The following is an 18798-nucleotide window of genomic DNA, read 5'->3' as shown; positions in this document are numbered from 1 at the left end:
AACAATGTCATGAGACACCACATTAGTTTTAGTTTTGGTTTTCTTTTCTCTCTGTCTCCTTGTTCCCCCTCTTGCCTTGCTTTCTTTTTCGAAGCCTCTTTTTACATATTTTCCAAAAAATTAAGAAATATGGATCTGATCAGCTGGTTTCTCAATGCAATTTATACAATTTTCTCGACTGGGTGAAGGAGAGTCCAGTCTCGGGATATGTCTCGCTGGGTATACAGTGGATTCCTGGCAGGAGTGGAAGACTGTGTACCTACCGACGTGGAGGTTCCTTTTATATTTGGGTTTTTTATAACAGGATTTCTGCTCTTTGGACCAGGCAGTTACCTGGATTATCGTCAAATNAAAGTGCTGTAGCGTTCTGATGACAGAGAGTTTGTGTTCCAGAGGGTGGTGAGAGTCAAACAGAAGGTACTGATCTGTGTGGGTTGGTTATCTGCAGACTTCAATGTTGAGACTGTCCTCTCTTACCATGTGAACCAGACAGTCCAAAAAAGGCAGCTTGTTGTCGTCAGCATCTTCTCTGGTAAACTTGATGTTGTTGTCAACAGAGTTGATGTGTCTGGTGAACGTTTCTACTTCCTTAACTTGGATTTTGACCCAGGTATCGTAGAGATTGGCCACAAAGGGTGACACTGGAGATCCCATGGCACAAACATGCTTCTGTCTGTAAAAACTGCCATTATACTTGAAATAAGTGGTGGAATGACAGAGGTCCAGCAGGGTACAGTTTTGGTCTGGGGTGAAGTTGGTCATGTTGTCCTCTTTGTCTTGTAGGAGTTGTTTTCTGACAGTTTTCACTGCTTCTGATGTGGGTATACAAGTAAAAAGACAAGTGACATCAAATGATACAAGGGTTCAAGTGTTGAACTTTGTTTGCAAAATCAATGGAGTTCTCTATGTGATGAGGTGTGTTTCCAACAGGAGGAACTAAAATACCAGCAAGATGTTTAGCAATATTATAGGCCACTGAGTTAATGCTGCTGACAATGGGTCTGAGTGGTGTTCCTTCTTTGTGAATTTTGGAAAGTCCATATAGGCAGGAAGTGGCTTCCTCCAGGTATAATCTGTAGTACAATGATCAATTGATTGTTTTGTCCTTTTCATGTTTTTGCAGGTAGTCCATGACCTTCTTTTTCTAGGTGCTGGTTGGGTCCCTCTTCAGGATCTACTAGGTGGTGCTGTCGCTCAGTAATGTTGTTATTTTTTTTCTTGGTACTCAGACGTGTTGAGGACTATTGTGCATCATCCTTTGCCAACTGGTAAAATGGTGATGTTTTGGTCCTGGCTGAATGACATTACAGCTTTCCTTTCCTGTGCTGTGAGATTTGAAGGGGGCAGCTTGGCACTGTAAAGGGTTGCTGTTATTTTCATTTTGAGTTGTTCTGCCTTTGTTTCCACCAGTTGTTGTTCCTAATAACAGATTCAGTGGCAGTGATTAGTTCCACAACAGGTACTTCTTGTAGAGACATGGCAAAATTTAGTCCTTTCGCCAGCACATCTTTCTCAGGCTGTCAGGGTCCAGTCTGACAAATTTCTAAACCACTCAGGGTTTCCCCCAGTATATTATAAGCCTGGCGGTTCGCCAGGCTTTCGCTACTCCCCCGCCAGGCTAAGTTTGGCTTGTTTATTGTAAAATACATCATTTTTTATACATGTTTTTTTTCACGCGCCAACAGTGAAGCAATCGCACTGTCCCCGCCCCTGTGTGAAGGCCCAGTGCGGTGTCACGTTGTGTGGTCGTGCACCTCCCAATTCTTATAACTTCGCGTGTGGACCACGCGCCACGCTCCATTCAAAATGGATAGTTTTGGTGCTCTAGCGGAGCTGGTTCGCGCCAACTATAAATGCCTCCACTGTGTGCTCAGGTCCGCACAGTTTGCGGAGCCCTGTGGGACTCTAATGAGCCCTGAGGCCAAGCTGCCTTCAGCTACCTGGAGTTAGCATGTTGTCAGAGCCACAGCAATAAGCATGGAACGAGCGGGTTTAACCAAAAATGGTTAGTTGAGCTGAAATTCAGCAGGTGGCTTTACAAGACCAAATATGGTAAGCATGTTTTGTGCTTAGTGAAAATATTAATATGACGGGTGCTAATTTTTCCTTGTTTACCTGTAAAATTATTCTATTAAATTTAGCATTAGATATTTTTTGTTCCATGTAGTGATCCAACATGCAGCCTGAGCCACAAAAAGCACAGTACAGGACAGCATTTGTCTGTTTTTCAGAGTTCTCTGTTGTTATTCATTGGCCTGGATGTGAGACATGTGTTGGTGCTTTGTTTGTACTTTTTCATTTATGTTAATTTAATTTATTTGTAAATGTGACTTAAATAAGGATTCAAATTAGGTGCAATCAAATCATATTTATTTTAATTGTATTTTTGTTTAAAAAAGTATTTCAAAAGTGCCTTTTTGTAAAACTAGTTGTGTAAATATTTGGCACAAATATCTTACAATATCACATAATAAATACCATATTTTCAACTTTCCTGTCAACTTTTATCATTTTTTTTTACTAAATCACGGTCGGCCGGCGAACAGCCACCTACCACCGGGCTTAGCCTCTTTTCTTGGAGAAGCCCTGCCCACTGGTCCTAAATATTGGTGTTGGTGACATCCTCCTGATCTCGCTAGGTGGTTTTCGATGAGGTAACAGCTCTCTCTGCATGTGACTTTAGCTTACAGAACATCTCAGCTTTAAAAGCTTTAACTTCACACTCTCTGCTTTTTGAATTGAGAAAGCATCTCGAATGAGAAGTGCAAAAGAGGTCCAGTTGTTTTAGTTTTTTTAACTTTTTTGGATTTACCATGTCCTGGATGACTGAAAATCTACACCCATTCGGAGTTCTGTCTAAAAAGGATTAATTAGATTTCTTAACAACACTGACCTCATTTTAGAATGAATTAAGCTTCTCAGCTGTGTAGAATTTCATGTGGACTGGTAAACTATGACTTTGAATCAAACTTTTCTTACACGTATGGCCAAAATGACATGTCTCAATGTGGGTCAAGATAGATTTTCACAGAAACTCAAATTTGTTGCAAGAATATGACTTCTCACTTGTGTGAGTTCTCATGTGGGTCAACAAGTGACTCTTTTGATTGAAACCTTTGCTACATTCGTTGCAAGAATATGGCTTCTCACCTGTATGAGTTCTCATGTGGGTCAACAAGTGGCTCTTATGACTAAAACTCTTAATACATTCTTTACAAGAATATGGTTTCTCACCTGTGTGAGTTCTCATGTGGGACAATAAGTGACTCTTTTGATTGAAACTCTTCTCACATTCTTTGCAAGAATATGGTTTTTCACCTGTGTGAATTCTCATATGTGACAACAAGTTTTTCTTTACATTGAAACTCCTCTCACATTCTTGGCAAGAATATGGCTTCTCACCTGTGTGAGTTCGCACATGGTTCAACAAGTGGCTCTTACGACTGAAACTCTTTTGACATTCATTGCAAGAATATGGTTTGTCACCTGTGTGAGTTCTCATGTGGGTCATCAAATTTCTCTTATAACTAAAATTCTTCTCGCATTCTTTGCAAATATATGGCTTTTCACTTGTATGAGTTCTCATGTGGTTCAACAAGTGACTTTTACGACTGAATTTTTTTTCACATTCTTTGCAAGAGTAGGGCTTCTCACCTGTGTGAGTTCTTATATGAATAGTCAGAGCACTAGGAGATTCAAAACATTTCCCACATTCTGTGCATAAATATGCTTTTTTACATTTATGAGTTCTCATGTGGGACAACAAAAACCTACTCTGTTTGAAGGTTTTATCACATAATTTGCATGAATATAACTGTGAATGAACATTTTTGTGATGGTTTAGTGATGATAAATGAGAACAACTTATTCCACAACTATTGTCACTGTTTATCTGGAACTCTTCTACAGGAGACATGTGAGAGTGAAGCTGGTCCATGTTTGGTTCTGGTTCACTGTGATCACTTTCTTCAGTAAGAGGCTCCATAAAGTTATCAGTCTCCTGTTGGAAAACAAACTGCTCTTCATCCTGACTGATGCAGAGTTCCTCCCCTTCCTCTTTAATCTGCAGAGGTTCGGGTTCTTCCAGTTCCTCTTTAATCTGTGGAAATTCTGGTTTCTCCTGTTGCTCCTCATTCTGTGAAGGTTCTGGTTCCTCCTGTTCTTCTTTAATCCACAGAGGCTCTGGTTCCTCCTGTTCCTCTTTAATCTGTGGAAGTTTTAGTTCCTCTTGGTCCAGGTTGCAGTTCTTACTCTGGTTACAGAGTTGTTGATCCATCATAAGATCCTCCTCCCCATAGACATGTTGCTGTGGAAGCTCTGAAAAAAACCCACAAAAATCAAGGAGGTTTAGAGCAGCAAACTGAAACTAAACTGAAATAAAAACAGAAAGAAATGGGAAAGTAAAAAAAAAACATTAAGGTTAAGGACATGGAGATGACAGAAAATCACAAAAAGATTTTGGAAATGGGGAAGATTGAAGCAAACAGAGGGGAAACAATAAACAAGCAAAGAAAACAATGCAAACAATGAGTGTTAAACTTGTTGTGTACATGCTTAAAAATGTGAAGTCAAATGTAAAACATAAACAGACACTTGCAGCCTGTTTCTCTTCTCCATCCACAGTTGCCAAAGGCGTAGTTCTTCTGGAGTTCCAATTCGGACTCACATACTCCACCACCCACTAACCAACCAGCACTGACTGCTCCTAGGAAGATGTTCTAGATTCCAGAAACCAAGACAAAAGTGATGAAGACCCACCATCTCTGGATGTCCTTGATGAGACCCAGGAATCAGATCCAAGACTAGCCTTCAGGCAGACCCTACAACTCTTATTTACTACTTCAGAAGGTGTGGCTGTACAGCTTCCTATGGTCAAAGTGGCAGGACCACAGGGCCCATTCTTGTCTATCAAGCATTGACAAATGATGAAATCAAGGATGCTGCAAAATAACTATACAGCCCACTAAAAAGAAGAAACAAGTTTGTCACATGCCAGTTCTTACTAACACAGACCTAGTTCTCTTTGTAGATGGCTCTGTCTCCAGAGACATAAACACTGAAAAAAGTAAAGTTTGTTTTGCTGGTTGCAATCTCATCTCTCCTTTCCAGTTGTGTTTCTTCTCATCTTTCTACTTAAGCTGCACAAATGACTGGACACACTGAAGAATGCAGACTGGTTGTCACACCAGTACTAAATCACAAATAGGAGGTTTCTGCTCAAATCTGCAGATATTTTCTTGGATCTGCTTCTATTCTCTGCCACAGACAAACTATCATTAATTTTCCGATGGCTATAGAGAACAAAATAAGAAACTGATATGTTTTGGCTGATGTAGAATGCCCACTTCTGACTGCAGTTCTACAAGCTGTTGGGATTGTATTCCACAAAATTACTGGGCCATACCAGTAATTGAAAGCACTCACAGAATAGGTAGCTTTTTATGTGCAGGCTATGATTGCTTTTCCTTTGAATCTTACATTGACAACCCAGAATCTTTTTTGAATAAGCACAGTCCCTGCTCAAACTCAGTCTTAAACATGACAGGATATACTCCAGCTTGTATCCTGAGAATCCAGAGAATCCAGAATTCAGTGACATGACAGGACTCATACTTCATGCTAGCATGAGAAATTTTGTTGAAGTTGCAAGGAGACAGCTGGTGGAGTTTCTACCTGATGGGGCTTTCAGTACGGACGCCATTCCTGAAAAATGGGAACTGATGAAGAACTGCATTTGGGGACATTTGGGGACTTGGATTTTGGTCAGAATAAAAGGCATCATGCCAGTCTCCAACACCATTCATCCTTGCATATGATGATGAATGGTGTATCTCACTGGCTTGACAGAAAAAGGAATGTTTTTTTCTTTTTTACCATTTTTTGAAGGTAAAATATTTCTCAATATCACACTTAAAAGGCAAATAAAAGTATTATTTCCTTGGTATAGCCATGTCTGCCAGTCTATAGAAGTGTTTTGAGAGGTTTTTGAGTCTTTATTGTACAGTAATTCATGCCATTCGGTCTTTGTCTATTTGTGAGAAATAGGTGCAAGTGCGAAAATGATCAATTGGCCACCATCCAAAAAGTATCTGTCTGATTTTGAAAATTCAAAATGCTCTGTTTAGTTTTTCAACCTCTATTTGATGAACCAGTAAAGAAAGGCATAAAACACTTGAATTTTTTGCTTAGGATACCTGGTATAAATGTGTTCTCTTTTGATGTTAGTTTGGTTTTCTTTTTCTATTTTAGAGTTGAAAACTAATGAAGAAAATAAAGTTTAGTTTAAAAACACAAACAAATTTCTGTTTTATTACTATTTGTTCATGTGTTTACTCATTAAGACAATTTCTGTATTTCATACCTGCTGTGTAAAGGTTCATCTGGACTGGTCCACGCTGAGCATCGATCTCTTCCTGGAACTGGACTTTAATTTGTAGAGATTCTGGTTCCTTGTGTTCCTCTTTGATCTGTGGAGGTTCTGGTTCCTCCTGGTCCAGACCACAATTGATCCCCTGGTCCATCTGAACCTCCTCGTCCTTATAACCATCTTGTTGTCTGTGTTCTGGAGGAACAAACAGATAAAATGAATAAAAGCCCCTAAATGTTAAAAGAAAAACAACCACTCAAACAAGAATCTTCAAGGAAGAACCAGTAGCAAAATGCTACAATATGAGAATGAATCTATGTAAGTGAGAAATGACAGACACCTGTTTTTGCTGCATAGGGATCTGGAGTTAATTGAACTCTGAATCTGGATGAACTGAAGGTTTCCTTTTTTAAACAAGGGAAATACAACCCCAATTGCAAAAAAAGTTTAGATGCTGAGTAAAATGTAAATTAAAAAACAGAATGCGACAATTTGGAAATCTCGCAAACAGATATTTTATCCACGATGGAACATAATAAACATATCAAATGTTTCCACTAAGAAATTGTAAAAACATTTTAGGGGTAGTATTGAATTTGATGACAAACATCTCAAAAAAGTGCAGACAGGGGAATTAAAAAGTTGTAATAGTAAGTGGTGCAAAAAAGCACCAGCTGGAAGTACGACTGAGCAATATATGCAGTATAATGGAGATCAAGTTTTCCCTTGTACAATATCAAAAATGACGATTGTGAAGGTTGAGTATAATTCCTAATGGTTATGGGGAAATTCATTCTCTGCATTTTTCCCCCATTTCATAGCCAACATTGTTGTTTATGAGAAAATTCATGTAGCTGTGCGTGCGCTACATGATGATTCAGAGACTTATGTTATTACGTACCCTGCTAACATTTAAAACATAAAACAACAATCAGACCTAATGCTAATATAAAAAGTACTGAACAAAAGGGCCAGAGGATGGACTTGTTAAATAATCTCATCATCAAATTGTAAGATGTTTGCTGTGCTAACTGCTTTATTCTGGTTCCTGCACCTCCTTCTCATAGCCTGGGAAACTATATTTGGAGCAGTATGCATTAACATTATCAAGTTCCTTAAATATGAAGTTACTGTAAGAACTTTTAAGCTGTGTTTAGTCTATGAATATTTTTCAAGGTTCAGTTTGTTTCCTTAAAGTTGCATCTGAGTAGAAAATTTTTCTGTGCCTTTGATAGAGGTTATGCGGTGGAGTGATATAAAGTTTGATTAATGAACAGCTGGTTTTGTTGTATATCTGGTTACCATGCTGTCCTCGCCTATTAATAAGCCCCCAGGAGCTGAATACAAGGGTAGTTGACCTGAGAATGAAGGTTGTGACTAAGCTACACGCCTATGACTTGCCATGGCTAAGTACCTTCTAAAAGTCTGCTAGAGGATGTTAATGTAGCACTGCTTAGTATTCCTACTGGCACCATCACAGAAACCAACAAGCTGATATACACCACAGAAACAACGTTCCTTGAAATGCTTGACTATAAGATCAAGGCTACAACTAATAAGGAGCACTGTCCCTCATGGAGGAGGAGGCTTGAAACTAAAATCAAGGCAACACAGAGAGAGAGCTGTAAGAACAACTGAAAGGACAGTCAAAACCTACCACCAAAACACCATAACTTGTCCATACCTAAGGCTGTAGAGACAGTGAGATTAAAGCAAAGAAAAAAAAAATCTTTTGATTTAATTTTTTTTCCCCTATACTTGATCATATTATACCCCCCCCCCTAAAAAAAAAAGAAAGAAAATATAAGATATTGAAACGATCAAACAAGATCCTAAATAATATTGAAACATTACTGTTACATTTACAAAAGGATAAAGTGTTATGGTTGAGTATAATAACAACATGACTGCCTGAGCTCCCACATATCAGACAGACGGATGTGCTGACGCTAATCAGTCAGCATCAGCTTCACACTGTCTGGATGTGGGGGGAATCTCTCCTGCTCTGACTGCAGCTGAATGGACACTGTGGGAGGACTGAGCTGTTAAATTGGCAACACTGCTTGTTTTAGTTGGCTAAAACTTTGGTTCGGGTTGGCTTTATTTGTTAAAAGCAGAATCAGTTGAAACTCTGTATCATAATTGTATTAGATGACTTTAACAGTCCACAAAAAAACAACCAAAAGAAAAACATTTTTTCCCTCCTTCTCATTTTTTTTTTATTACAGATGATGGAAGTCCCTCCTGGGCACAATCCAAATGATGGAAATCTGCGACAAAGAACTTTAATCTCTGTGTCTAACAATGCCTCAAAGCTCTGGCTACTTGCCAGGACCTTTTGTCAAGTCAGCAAGGAAATCTAGAAAACATGCCAAAAAACAGAACAAGGAGTAACCAAAAAAAAGCAAAGCAAAAAACATGATATCTGAAAAGCACTTACTCATATCAAACGGACAACAGTAATTCATCATAAACCTGAACAGTGATTTGCAGACAGCAGTGTAATTAGTTTTGTTCACCTGCTGACATCTCACACTTCTTATACTTGGCCAATAGCTTACTTACTTTAAGTAATAGCTTACTCACCATCTGCACCTTCACTCTTAGACCGAGGAGTTTAAAAAAACCACTCAGTTTGGTGCATAATTGGTCTACATAATTTTCCAGTGCTTCCTGCAATTTAATTAATTTTTTTGGTGCCACTTCTACCCGGGCATCTCTCAGACATACAGCTCAGTAACTGGAAGCTGGTGGCCAGTAGAACAACACCTCCCCTGTGTGATGGGCTGGTAGAACATGACACAAAGAGAGGGCAGCACTCGGCTCCACAGTGAACCTAGAGTCTGTTAGTGAGTGCAACATGCATGTGTAAACAGCCCAGCGTTCCCTTTACCAACACATTTTGACGAATTGAACTTGTTTTGGGACATTCTTTATTATGTACTTTAGAAAAAATAAGTATTTTATGGTGTTTATTTATCCTCTACTGTATAATAATCATATTGAGAGTGACTTCATTTGCAGAACTGGATTCCTCTCTGTGTCACCTTTCATTTGAGCCCTCACTGCCGCCTGTATGTTGAAGCATGTAGGAGTTAGAGCTTTCTGAACTTGCATATCCATTTGGCACAGTTTGGAGAGGACCTGGACTTTCCCTCAGAAAAACATCTAAATTATAGTGATTCTTTTGTGCTAATTTTCTAAAATTTGAACTCCACGACAATAAAACTTCATTCTACAGCCTTATTTGGTTTTTCCGGTCTCAGCACCCTTCCTCCATGTACAGTAAGTTGATAAAAAAAGAGAAAAATCTAGGAGAGAAAAAAATGCTTGAAATCTCTGTGTTTTCACTACAATAACTACTAAGTGGTTAAAGTTAAAATCATTTTGACTGCTCAGGCAAAAAATTCAAAGTGTTAACTTCAAGTGTTTTTCTCTCTCTGCTCCTGGTGGAAGGCGGACGTGTTTTCTTTTCTCTCTGTCTCCTGAACTGCCTGTTCTGGAACTTATGAATAATATGGGTTACATCTTGAGGAAGTTGGTCGCTGGAAGCAGGCGGAATGGTCCTGGAATTTGGCTGTTTGGATTCACCATTGAGAAGTATCAGCAAGACTTTTCAAGGCAGACCTGCCTGACCCAAAACAATTACTGTTTGTTTGAGAATTTGGCTCCCCTAGGCTGACCTTGGTCAGCTATTTTCAAATTTCTCCTGGAACTATGTAAACAAGATGCTCTGCCCCCTCCTTCCTAAGGACATCTGTGGATCTGCTCTGGGCTGGCTGATAAACATTCCATCACATCAAAGACAATGGCCTCTGTGACGTCATTCATGGACTTCTCTACAAACACACACACGCATACAACACACACCACACTGCCTCCCACCGCCTCTACACACACATACGCACTTTCCGCTGTATCTGAGTCATCTCCCCCCCCCCATACATCTTAGTTAGTAATAATTAATAGTAATTACTATTAATTAGTAATTACGCTGGCTGTTTAGCGGGCCTGGGGTACTATTAGAAAGTCTTCTGTACCGTTAGTTTTAGCATTGTCATGTTTTAGCTTATTTACCCTTCCTGTCCATTTAGTTTAGTTTAGTTTATCTTAGCTCATGCTTTAGATATTGTTAGATTCCTAATTGTTGTTTAGTTCAGCTTTAACTTCATCATGATTTTATTGAGATTTTTTTAGCTACTATTTTGCTCATGTTTAGATATGTTTAGTTTCATGATTTTACTTAGGTTCATGATTGATGTTTTTACTTCTGTATTTTTATATCTGATTATGACTTCATTTAGATTATTTTAGCTACTATTTTGACTGTCTCAGCTCATGCTTAGATATGTCTGGTTTTGTGATTTTATTTAGATTATCCTATATTTCATTTAGATTATACATGATTGATGTATTTTTCTTTTTTGTGTGTTTCATTATGTACCTGCTGTATTGGATTCTGTTTTTGTTTCTGTTGTAAAACATTTTGGATCGTATTGTTGCTGAAAAGTGCTATATAAATGAATCTCACTTCACTGCTCACATGGAGCCTAATCTTTAGTTTGAACCATAAAAGGCTGAAGAATAGCATCTGATTTAATTTGGGTATGTTTTTTTCCAGGCTTCTTGAGCTTTTTGAGGTGGAGTCGTAAAGGGTTAAATCACAGACAAATATTTTTTTAAAAAGTTTTTAAAAGTTTTATTAATTTAACACTGATCTTCACGGCCTACAAACTCAGCTGGGAAATCTCCCAGTGCTCACAATTAGCCACTCTGAGCATCACTGTCATAATAAATATAAGAGCCATTTTGGGATCTGAGACGGAGGGATTCATAAATATGGGAAGTTGGCACAGTGACACACCTGCATATTTTACATGGGACTGTTTCTGAAATTAGCTCAGATTCGTGGATTTGAAAGACAAATATGCTGGTGTAGATTCTCAGTCATCCAGGTCATGGTAAATTCAAAAAAGGGTAAAAAAAAAAAAAAAAAANTGGTTTAGCTTAGTATATTTAGACAATTAGTTACCATTGTATCTTGTACCTGTCTGTAATTTTGTTCTGTAATTTTGTTTCATTTTCATGTTCTGTAACTTTGTCTGTAATTTTGTTCTTGTGTTGTAAAGCACTTTGAGTTGCCTTGTGCTGAAAAGTGCTATATAAATAAATGTACCTACCTACCTACCTAGTAGGAACATCCCCAAACAGACATTGGAAGTTTGATAAGAGTCTTTTAATGACCTCCACTTGGTTTTCCGATAAATGTGACAGATAGTCAGGTAGGTTAGCCAATATTTTGCTATTACTAAGCCTTGCGACTTGTAGTGGGTCTTTGCGCATTACCACATCCTCCTCAGCCAATTTTGAAACACAGGTCACAAGGGAAACAGCTACAACCTGACTCTTGGTTGGTTGGTCAACCCCCCTTGAATGATACAGTTTCATCATATTAACATGACAAAGCCTGGTCTTGCAGTGGTGATCAGGAGTTTGAATAATGTAGTTTGTTTCACCAAGTTTCTTTTCTACCACATATGGTCCAGAGAACTTTGTTTCCAAAGAAGAGCCAGGTATTGGTAGCAAGATCAAAACTTTATCACCAGGGTGAAACTCACAAGTGACTGCTCTCTGGTTATAGTGTTGTTTCATTTTGACCTGCTTTGAAGCCAAGGCATTCTGAGCAAGAGAGCGAGCTGCCTGAAGGCGCTCTCTCATCCTTAAGGCATACTCTGGGATACTCTTTACAGAGTGAGAGGGTGAGACTAGCTAGTCTTTAAGGACATCTAGAGGTCCCCTAACCTCATGTCCAAACACAAGTCCAGCAGGACTACAGCCTTAAGTGTCCTGCACTGTTTCACGCACAGCAAATAACAGAAATGGGATGCCTTCATCCCAGTCCCTCTCTGTATCCATACAGTATTTTCGCAGCATTGCCTTTAATGTCTGGTGAAATCTTTCAAGTGCACCTTGGCTTTCAGGGTGGTAGGGGCTTGAGGTGACATGCTCTACACCCAACTGTTTTAGTGCCTGGGCAAAGGTTCTAGATTTAAAGTTGGTGCCTTGGTCAGTTTGGATAACCTTAGAAAGACCAAATACTGAGAAAAACGTCAGAGCTTTGGTGATTATGGGAGCTGTGATCCTTCGTAGGGGCACGGCCTCAGGAAACCTGGTGGAAGCACACATCATCGTTAAGATGAACTGGTTTCCACTTCTTGACTTTTTCAATCCACAGTCACCCTTCCAAATGGTTCACCCATTACTGGAATCGGGGACAAGGGAGCTAGGGGTATAACTTGATTTGGCTTGCCTGCAACTTGGCAAACATGTCAGGTACGACAATAAAATGAAACATCACACTTGAGACCTGGCCAAAAGAAGTGTTTGATAACTCTGTGATAAGTTTTATTTATACCCAAATGCCCTGGCAGGGGGTGATCATGTGTAAATGGTAACACCTGTATGCGGTACCTCGCTGGTACAACCACGTGATAAACGGCACTCCAGTCTTCCATATTTTCACCCGCCCAGCGTCACAACAGGAGGCCATCATCAACCACATATGCCACCTTCTTCCCCTGGGCTTCCTCCTGGGTAAGAATAGAAGAATGATATTTTAACAGGGTCACATCCTGTTTTTGTGCAGCAATAAATTCCTTAATTTGGTCATGTCTGAATCTGGAAGAGGGAAAACATTTTCAGAGTCATTGAGTTCAGTCTCCGGTCTGACAGTTTGAGACTGCTCTGTGGCAAGAAAAGAGTCAGACAAATCGAGACTGTGTTTTTTTGACTGGGCCCGTGTGACGACACAAGCAGGGAAAATGTCAGGAGGCATTGGTTCCAGCTCCAGGCTTGTGTCAGGTGTGTCCAACACCTCAGGCACAGGCAAGACCTTTCCACAAGCCAAGTCATTCACCAAAATAAGATCAATCCCCCTTATGGGCAAGGTGGGAAGAACAGCAACCCTGCAAAAACCACTCACAAGAGATGAGGTAAGGTGGATATTATGCAATGGTGCAGATACAAAAGTCATCCCAATACCTTGTACAACCACTCGTGACTGACAAGATGACATGACAGGCAAAGACAAAATACCCTCTTGCATGATTGTCTGGGAACCGCCTGTGTCCCTCAGTATGTTGACTTGTCGGCCGTCCTCTGGATCCCCTGTTAAAGAAACAAGCCCCTGGGTAACAAAGGGTATGAAACAGGGATCTAGTTCATTCTCATTTCTAGCGATCTCATTGTTGGAGAGCGACACATTTTTAAGCAACCCAGCACCTTTTGTCTGTGCTGCCAAAGCCTTGCTCTTTAATGAAAGGCAGTCTGCAATGGCATGGCCTTTTTTATGGCAGTAAAAGCACTCCCGTATCTCACGTGGAGAAAGTGGCGGTTGTTTAGCCTTAGCTTCTGACGGCATAGGGTCAGGTTTTTGTTGGCGAATGTACAAAACTTTATCTGCCCGAGGCACAGACACAAATACAATCTTGTGGGTCAACACAAATTTGTCAGCTACAATAGTTGCTTTAGACAAAGAGGCCACCTTTTGCTCGTTCAAGAAAACTACCATTCTCTCAGGCAGCGTGTTCTTGAAGTCTTCCAACAGGATTAGCTGGCGAAGGGATTCAAAACTACCTTTAATCTCACTTGCAGTACACCATTTGTCAAAAAGTAACACCTTTTCACGTGCAAACTCCACATAGGTCTGGCCACTAGACCTTTTATGGTTCCTGAATTTTTGCCTGTAGGCTTCGGGTACAAGTTCCTAAGCACGCAAGATTGACTTTTTCAATATATCATATTTCATGCCATCCTCTGTTGATAGTGATGAAACAACCTCCTGTGCTTTTCCTATGAGCTTGCACTGCAATAGCACCGCCCACATCTCCTTTGGCCACTCTAGTGCTACAGCAATCCTCTCAAATGCATTGAAATAAGAGTCCACTTCTGACTTCCTAAACACAAGTACCAAAGCAATATTCTTCCTGACATCAAATTTGTTTTTATCCAACACCACCTGTGGAGAATCAGAATACACGCATGAACGAGGGGGTGATTTGCCACGCGAAAGCCTCATAGCTTCTACCTCAAGCTGTTTCAGTTTAATCTCTTTTTCAGCTTCAATTTCCAATTTTCTAACTAAGTGTGAAGTAAGAACAAGGTTCTTTAAGTTGAAGTACATCTGTATTAGGAGCAAAGTTCATTACAGATAAAGTATAAAGTAACAGTAATCTCAAAGTAATAGTCAAGTCATATATGAGTTACAAATTTGAAGAAGCATTTGCAATTTAAACATACTGGATGGAGTGACATCTAACCAGACTTAAGACATGACCGACAAAGATAATAAAGAGCTCTATGCTGTATCTTGTGCTGAAGAGGAAGAAAATGATACTGAGCAAATCTCAGAACCACAGACTGTTCGTAGAAGTGAAAGAGTAAGAACATTAACCGAAAAGGGTAAAGAGCTTCAAGACGAAAAACTTAAAGGCCTCCAGCACAGATATGCTGTTGTTTTTGAAAAACTGAGATATGATGCAAGACAGTAAAATAATACTAAGAAAAGAAGCTTCAGAGAGCAAATTAAATAAGCTGATTAGCAATGTAAATGTCACCTGCAAAGATGTACAAACTATTTACGAACAAATACGACAAACGTGCTTCCTGTGGAGGAGGTGGACCTAGAAAACAAGCAAATATACTTAATATGTTATGAACATGCCAATTCAATGCAACACATAAATAATAGTTGCACTTTCACCCTCACTGTCCCCCCTGTTCTCACTGTTCCTCCTGTCCTTGCTGTCTCCACTGTCCTCATTTTCTGGCTCATAGTCTTCATCGTTCTCACTGTCTCCATCATCCTCACTCTGTCCTTGCTGGGTCGCAAGCTGCTCGTTTTCTTAATCCCTAAATCCTAATTCATCCTCACTACCATCTACAGGAAGTGCTATTTTAGCTTTCTTCCATAAGACACTATAAAACTTTGTTGCATTCATTCTGTAAATGGAAGAAAAGAGTGTCACAAAACAGACAAGACAGAGTGTGTTCTTGAGGAGTTCAGTGTCAGTTTTACCAACTCTTTCTCTGTCTGTGACCAACTCGAAAAGTAAACAAAGAATGATAAGACAAACTGCTTTTTTTACATCCTAACCTAAATAAATGAATTTTGATTAGTTTGTAGTTATGGTCTTGTGCAAAGTTGATTTGTTGTATTTTGTCGAAGTTGATTTTAAACCTTTTTAGCAATTGATTTATGCCAAAAAGCTGTAACTGCACACATTACTACTAATAAACTGCAAAGCATGGAAAGGCAATACTCTGTGGAGGATTTTTGTCAGTTTTCCTGAGTTCTCCTGAGTGAATTTATTCAAATCTTCACAAAGTAATGGATTCAAGGAGCTTGGTTCTGTAATTACTAAGAGGTTTTGCAAAATTGTTTTCAGCACAATGATTTATTAAAATAAGACCCTGAAACCCTATTCCACGATTTTGAATCTTTACCAGACCTATTATAATAGCAATTTCATCAGCAAGTTGGGGGTATGGATGGTCGTTAACATGAGTGTCTATGGAACACAGACCGATCTCAGCTACCGGAATTTGGCTGCTTTAAAGGGGTAGCAGGGTATAGCTCGTGGATGAAGATCTCAATTTTGTCTGGATTACCCATTTCCTCTCAAGTCATCTAAATTAAAGCCAACCATGGTATCATTTTGGGTAAGACCCTGGGTCCGGGTGAGTCTGGTAACTTTTGAACTTTTGAAAGTAAGCTGAAGGGAAAAATTCCCAACAAGATGACAAAAACACTGTCTGATTCCCTTGTCTTCCTCATCATGTTCACTGAAATTTGTGTTTTTGTAAATTTTGTTAGTTTTGCTGCCACGTTAGCCTTTTGAGTTTTTTTTGTTTGTTTGTTTGTTTTTTTGCACAGTGTGTGTGTGTGGTTGTGTTATAATAAATCAGTTTTCATTTGTTGAAATATGAGTTTATGCTCATGTCCCTTGCACCTCACATGAAGTGATGTTCTGTCAAATTGTTCTCAATAGTTAAGTTAGTATCTTATCAGCAGTAACATCAGGTATGAAGTATAAAGACAGAGGGAAAGGTTTTCCTTCAGGTTATGGTAAAGGCTAACCAAATGAAGGACTGATTATCATTTTTGGGCTTATAAAACAACTCTTTCTCAAAAACAACATACCAGAGTGAGAGAATGCTACATTAGCTAATATTAAACCTCTACACTTTTGCATGACACCATTTGTTTAGTTTGTTGCTGTTTCTCTAAACATGCAATGTCCGTGTTACTACATGAATAAATGTGTGCGGAGAATAAATAGTCAAAAGTTTACTCAAACCTGGACAAACATTTAGCAGCCTTGGCAGCATCAACATACACATGGTCCAACTAGATCAGGGGTCAGCAACCCAAAATGTTGAAAGAGCCATATTGGAAAAAAACCCAACAACAAATATGTCTGGAGCCGCAAAAAATTAAAAGCCTTATATAAGCCTTATAATGAAGGCAACACATGCTGTATGTATCTATATTAGCTATATTAGCCTATCAGTTAGCTTACCCTGCAACGGTTATGCCGTCTGTCAGCTGAAGGCGCTGTAAAGCCTGAAATCTCCGGCAGATAACAGCTGTCCTACTCCGCACAACAATCGCGGCATCCAGAGCATTTCTTCCACTGCGCCTCTCTTCCCGAAGTCTCAGGAGAATCCCCATAAGTTTAAAAAACAGCAACAACACAGGGCCAACGTTGTCCATAGCGCTTTCGTTGTTGACACAACTTGCGCAAAGTTTCAGTAGCGCACCCCCTGCGCCGCGGCCCCACCCCCCGCAACACGAGGAGGCGTTCCTCTGCTACAGACCAACCTGGCCGGTGGGAACAGGATGCATTCTTTATCGAGCCGAGCCGAGCCGAGTAGAGCGGAGTAGAGCGGGACTTCTGAATTAGGGCCCGTGTAAAAGAGGCATATATTAAAACAAAAAATATATTTCACTCCCCCATCTTTTTCCATTTTCAAACATTTTTGAAAAAGCTCCAGGTAGCCGCTAGGGCAGCACCAAAGAGCCGCATGCGGCTCTAGAGCCGCAGGTTGCCGACCCCTGAACTAGATGCGTTGATCAAGCAGTTTTATGGTTCTGAGAATCTCGTTTTAAGCCTTCCAGAAAACATTTTTTCCCAAATCAACATTTTGACTAATGCCCTTTTTTGAAGAATGTGGCCTGTTTAATTTCTTCAATTATTCAACGCTTGACATAATAAAGTTCTGGGAGTAAAGTGCTTATCTGAGCTGTGACATCATCATGTGTGCCTAGATTCCAGCTGCACTGCATACTCAGTGTACTTGCTATTCAGAAACTGCTCAACTCTGGGTTATTTTTTTACTCTGCAGTTGCCATGGTGAATTGAAGAATTGTAGCTCTATTGAGGATGGCTTTGTATTGAGCATGTCATCATCACCTTTATTTAACCAGATACAAACCCTTTGAGATCAAGATCTCTTTTCTAAGGGTGACCCGGCTAAGAGGTCAGCAGCACACATCATAAATCAAAACAATTAACAATATAGGACAAAACAATGGTATACCCATATAAGCTGTCTTTGATTTTACAGTGCAGAGGCATAGCACAATAATGATCTTCACAGTTACTAAAACACAGTGGTTAAGAAAGCAGAAACAACAGTTATACGTATGCAGTTATTCTGAGTTATTAAATGTAAATATAATCAGACTTCCTAAATGACATAGAGCTTCCCAGTTTGAGGTAAGTTAACTCAAGAGTTGATGAATAAACCAGAGTTTTCTGGAATACTCCTATCAGTTCAGGGCTGAATCTGGCTCAATTAGGCCACAACATAAAATAGAAACTCAATACTTTGAGATGTTAAAGATGAAATGAAATAAAAATTAGTTTTCATATTTCCTTTTACTTCAACACTCATAAAACACTCCAGTGGTCTATTTCTCTGATTTAAATTATATGTTTTTTAGAGCTTTTGTGTCAAAATCGCTGTCTCTGTGGCAAACTGCTGTTGAACAGAGGAGGTTACTGTTGCAGTGTTTATCAGTGAAAATAAAAACAGGGAAGAAGCAAATTTTGTTAACAAGAATACCAGTATGAAAACACGGTTTTGTTTTGTTTTTGTTTTTTGGGGGGGGTCTGTTGTGATTCTATCTGGAACTCAAACCCCAAAGCTTTACAATACAGTCTTTGTGTGAGGATCTGGGTTTTGGTTCCGCCCTCTGGGCGGCGCCACTAATTATTGTTCCACAGGTGTTCCTCATACCACTGATGAGACCAGCCAGGATTTAAGCAGTAGGCGGTGATCAGACCTTCGCTGGAGCATCGAACCTACTGGGTTAGATTCTCCACCTCAGCGTCTAACCTGAACTCTAGCTCCTAGTGTTAACCACG

The 18798-nt window shown here is 39.6% G+C and overlaps 1 protein-coding gene across 1 annotated transcript in view; it reads right to left on the bottom strand.

Annotated features, from left to right (window-relative positions):
* Positions 1 to 2451: 2451 nt before the first annotated feature.
* LOC108250302 (zinc finger protein OZF-like) overlaps positions 2452 to 18798 on the bottom strand; it is a 19589-nt gene continuing 3242 nt past the window's right edge. The window contains exons 2-3 of the mRNA XM_017440113.3: positions 6362 to 6562; positions 2452 to 4317 (exon numbers count right to left, since the gene is read on the bottom strand). Coding sequence (XP_017295602.1) covers positions 3026 to 4317; positions 6362 to 6562 — 1493 coding nt within the window. The 3' untranslated portion in view covers positions 2452 to 3025. The remainder of the gene's footprint in view (positions 4318 to 6361; positions 6563 to 18798) is intronic.

This window comes from Kryptolebias marmoratus, linkage group LG20, assembly GCF_001649575.2.
Source record: "Kryptolebias marmoratus isolate JLee-2015 linkage group LG20, ASM164957v2, whole genome shotgun sequence".
Taxonomy (NCBI): Eukaryota; Metazoa; Chordata; class Actinopteri; order Cyprinodontiformes; family Rivulidae; genus Kryptolebias; species Kryptolebias marmoratus.
Note: the sequence above shows the minus strand (reverse complement) of the source record. Positions and strands in the feature narration are given on the sequence as shown.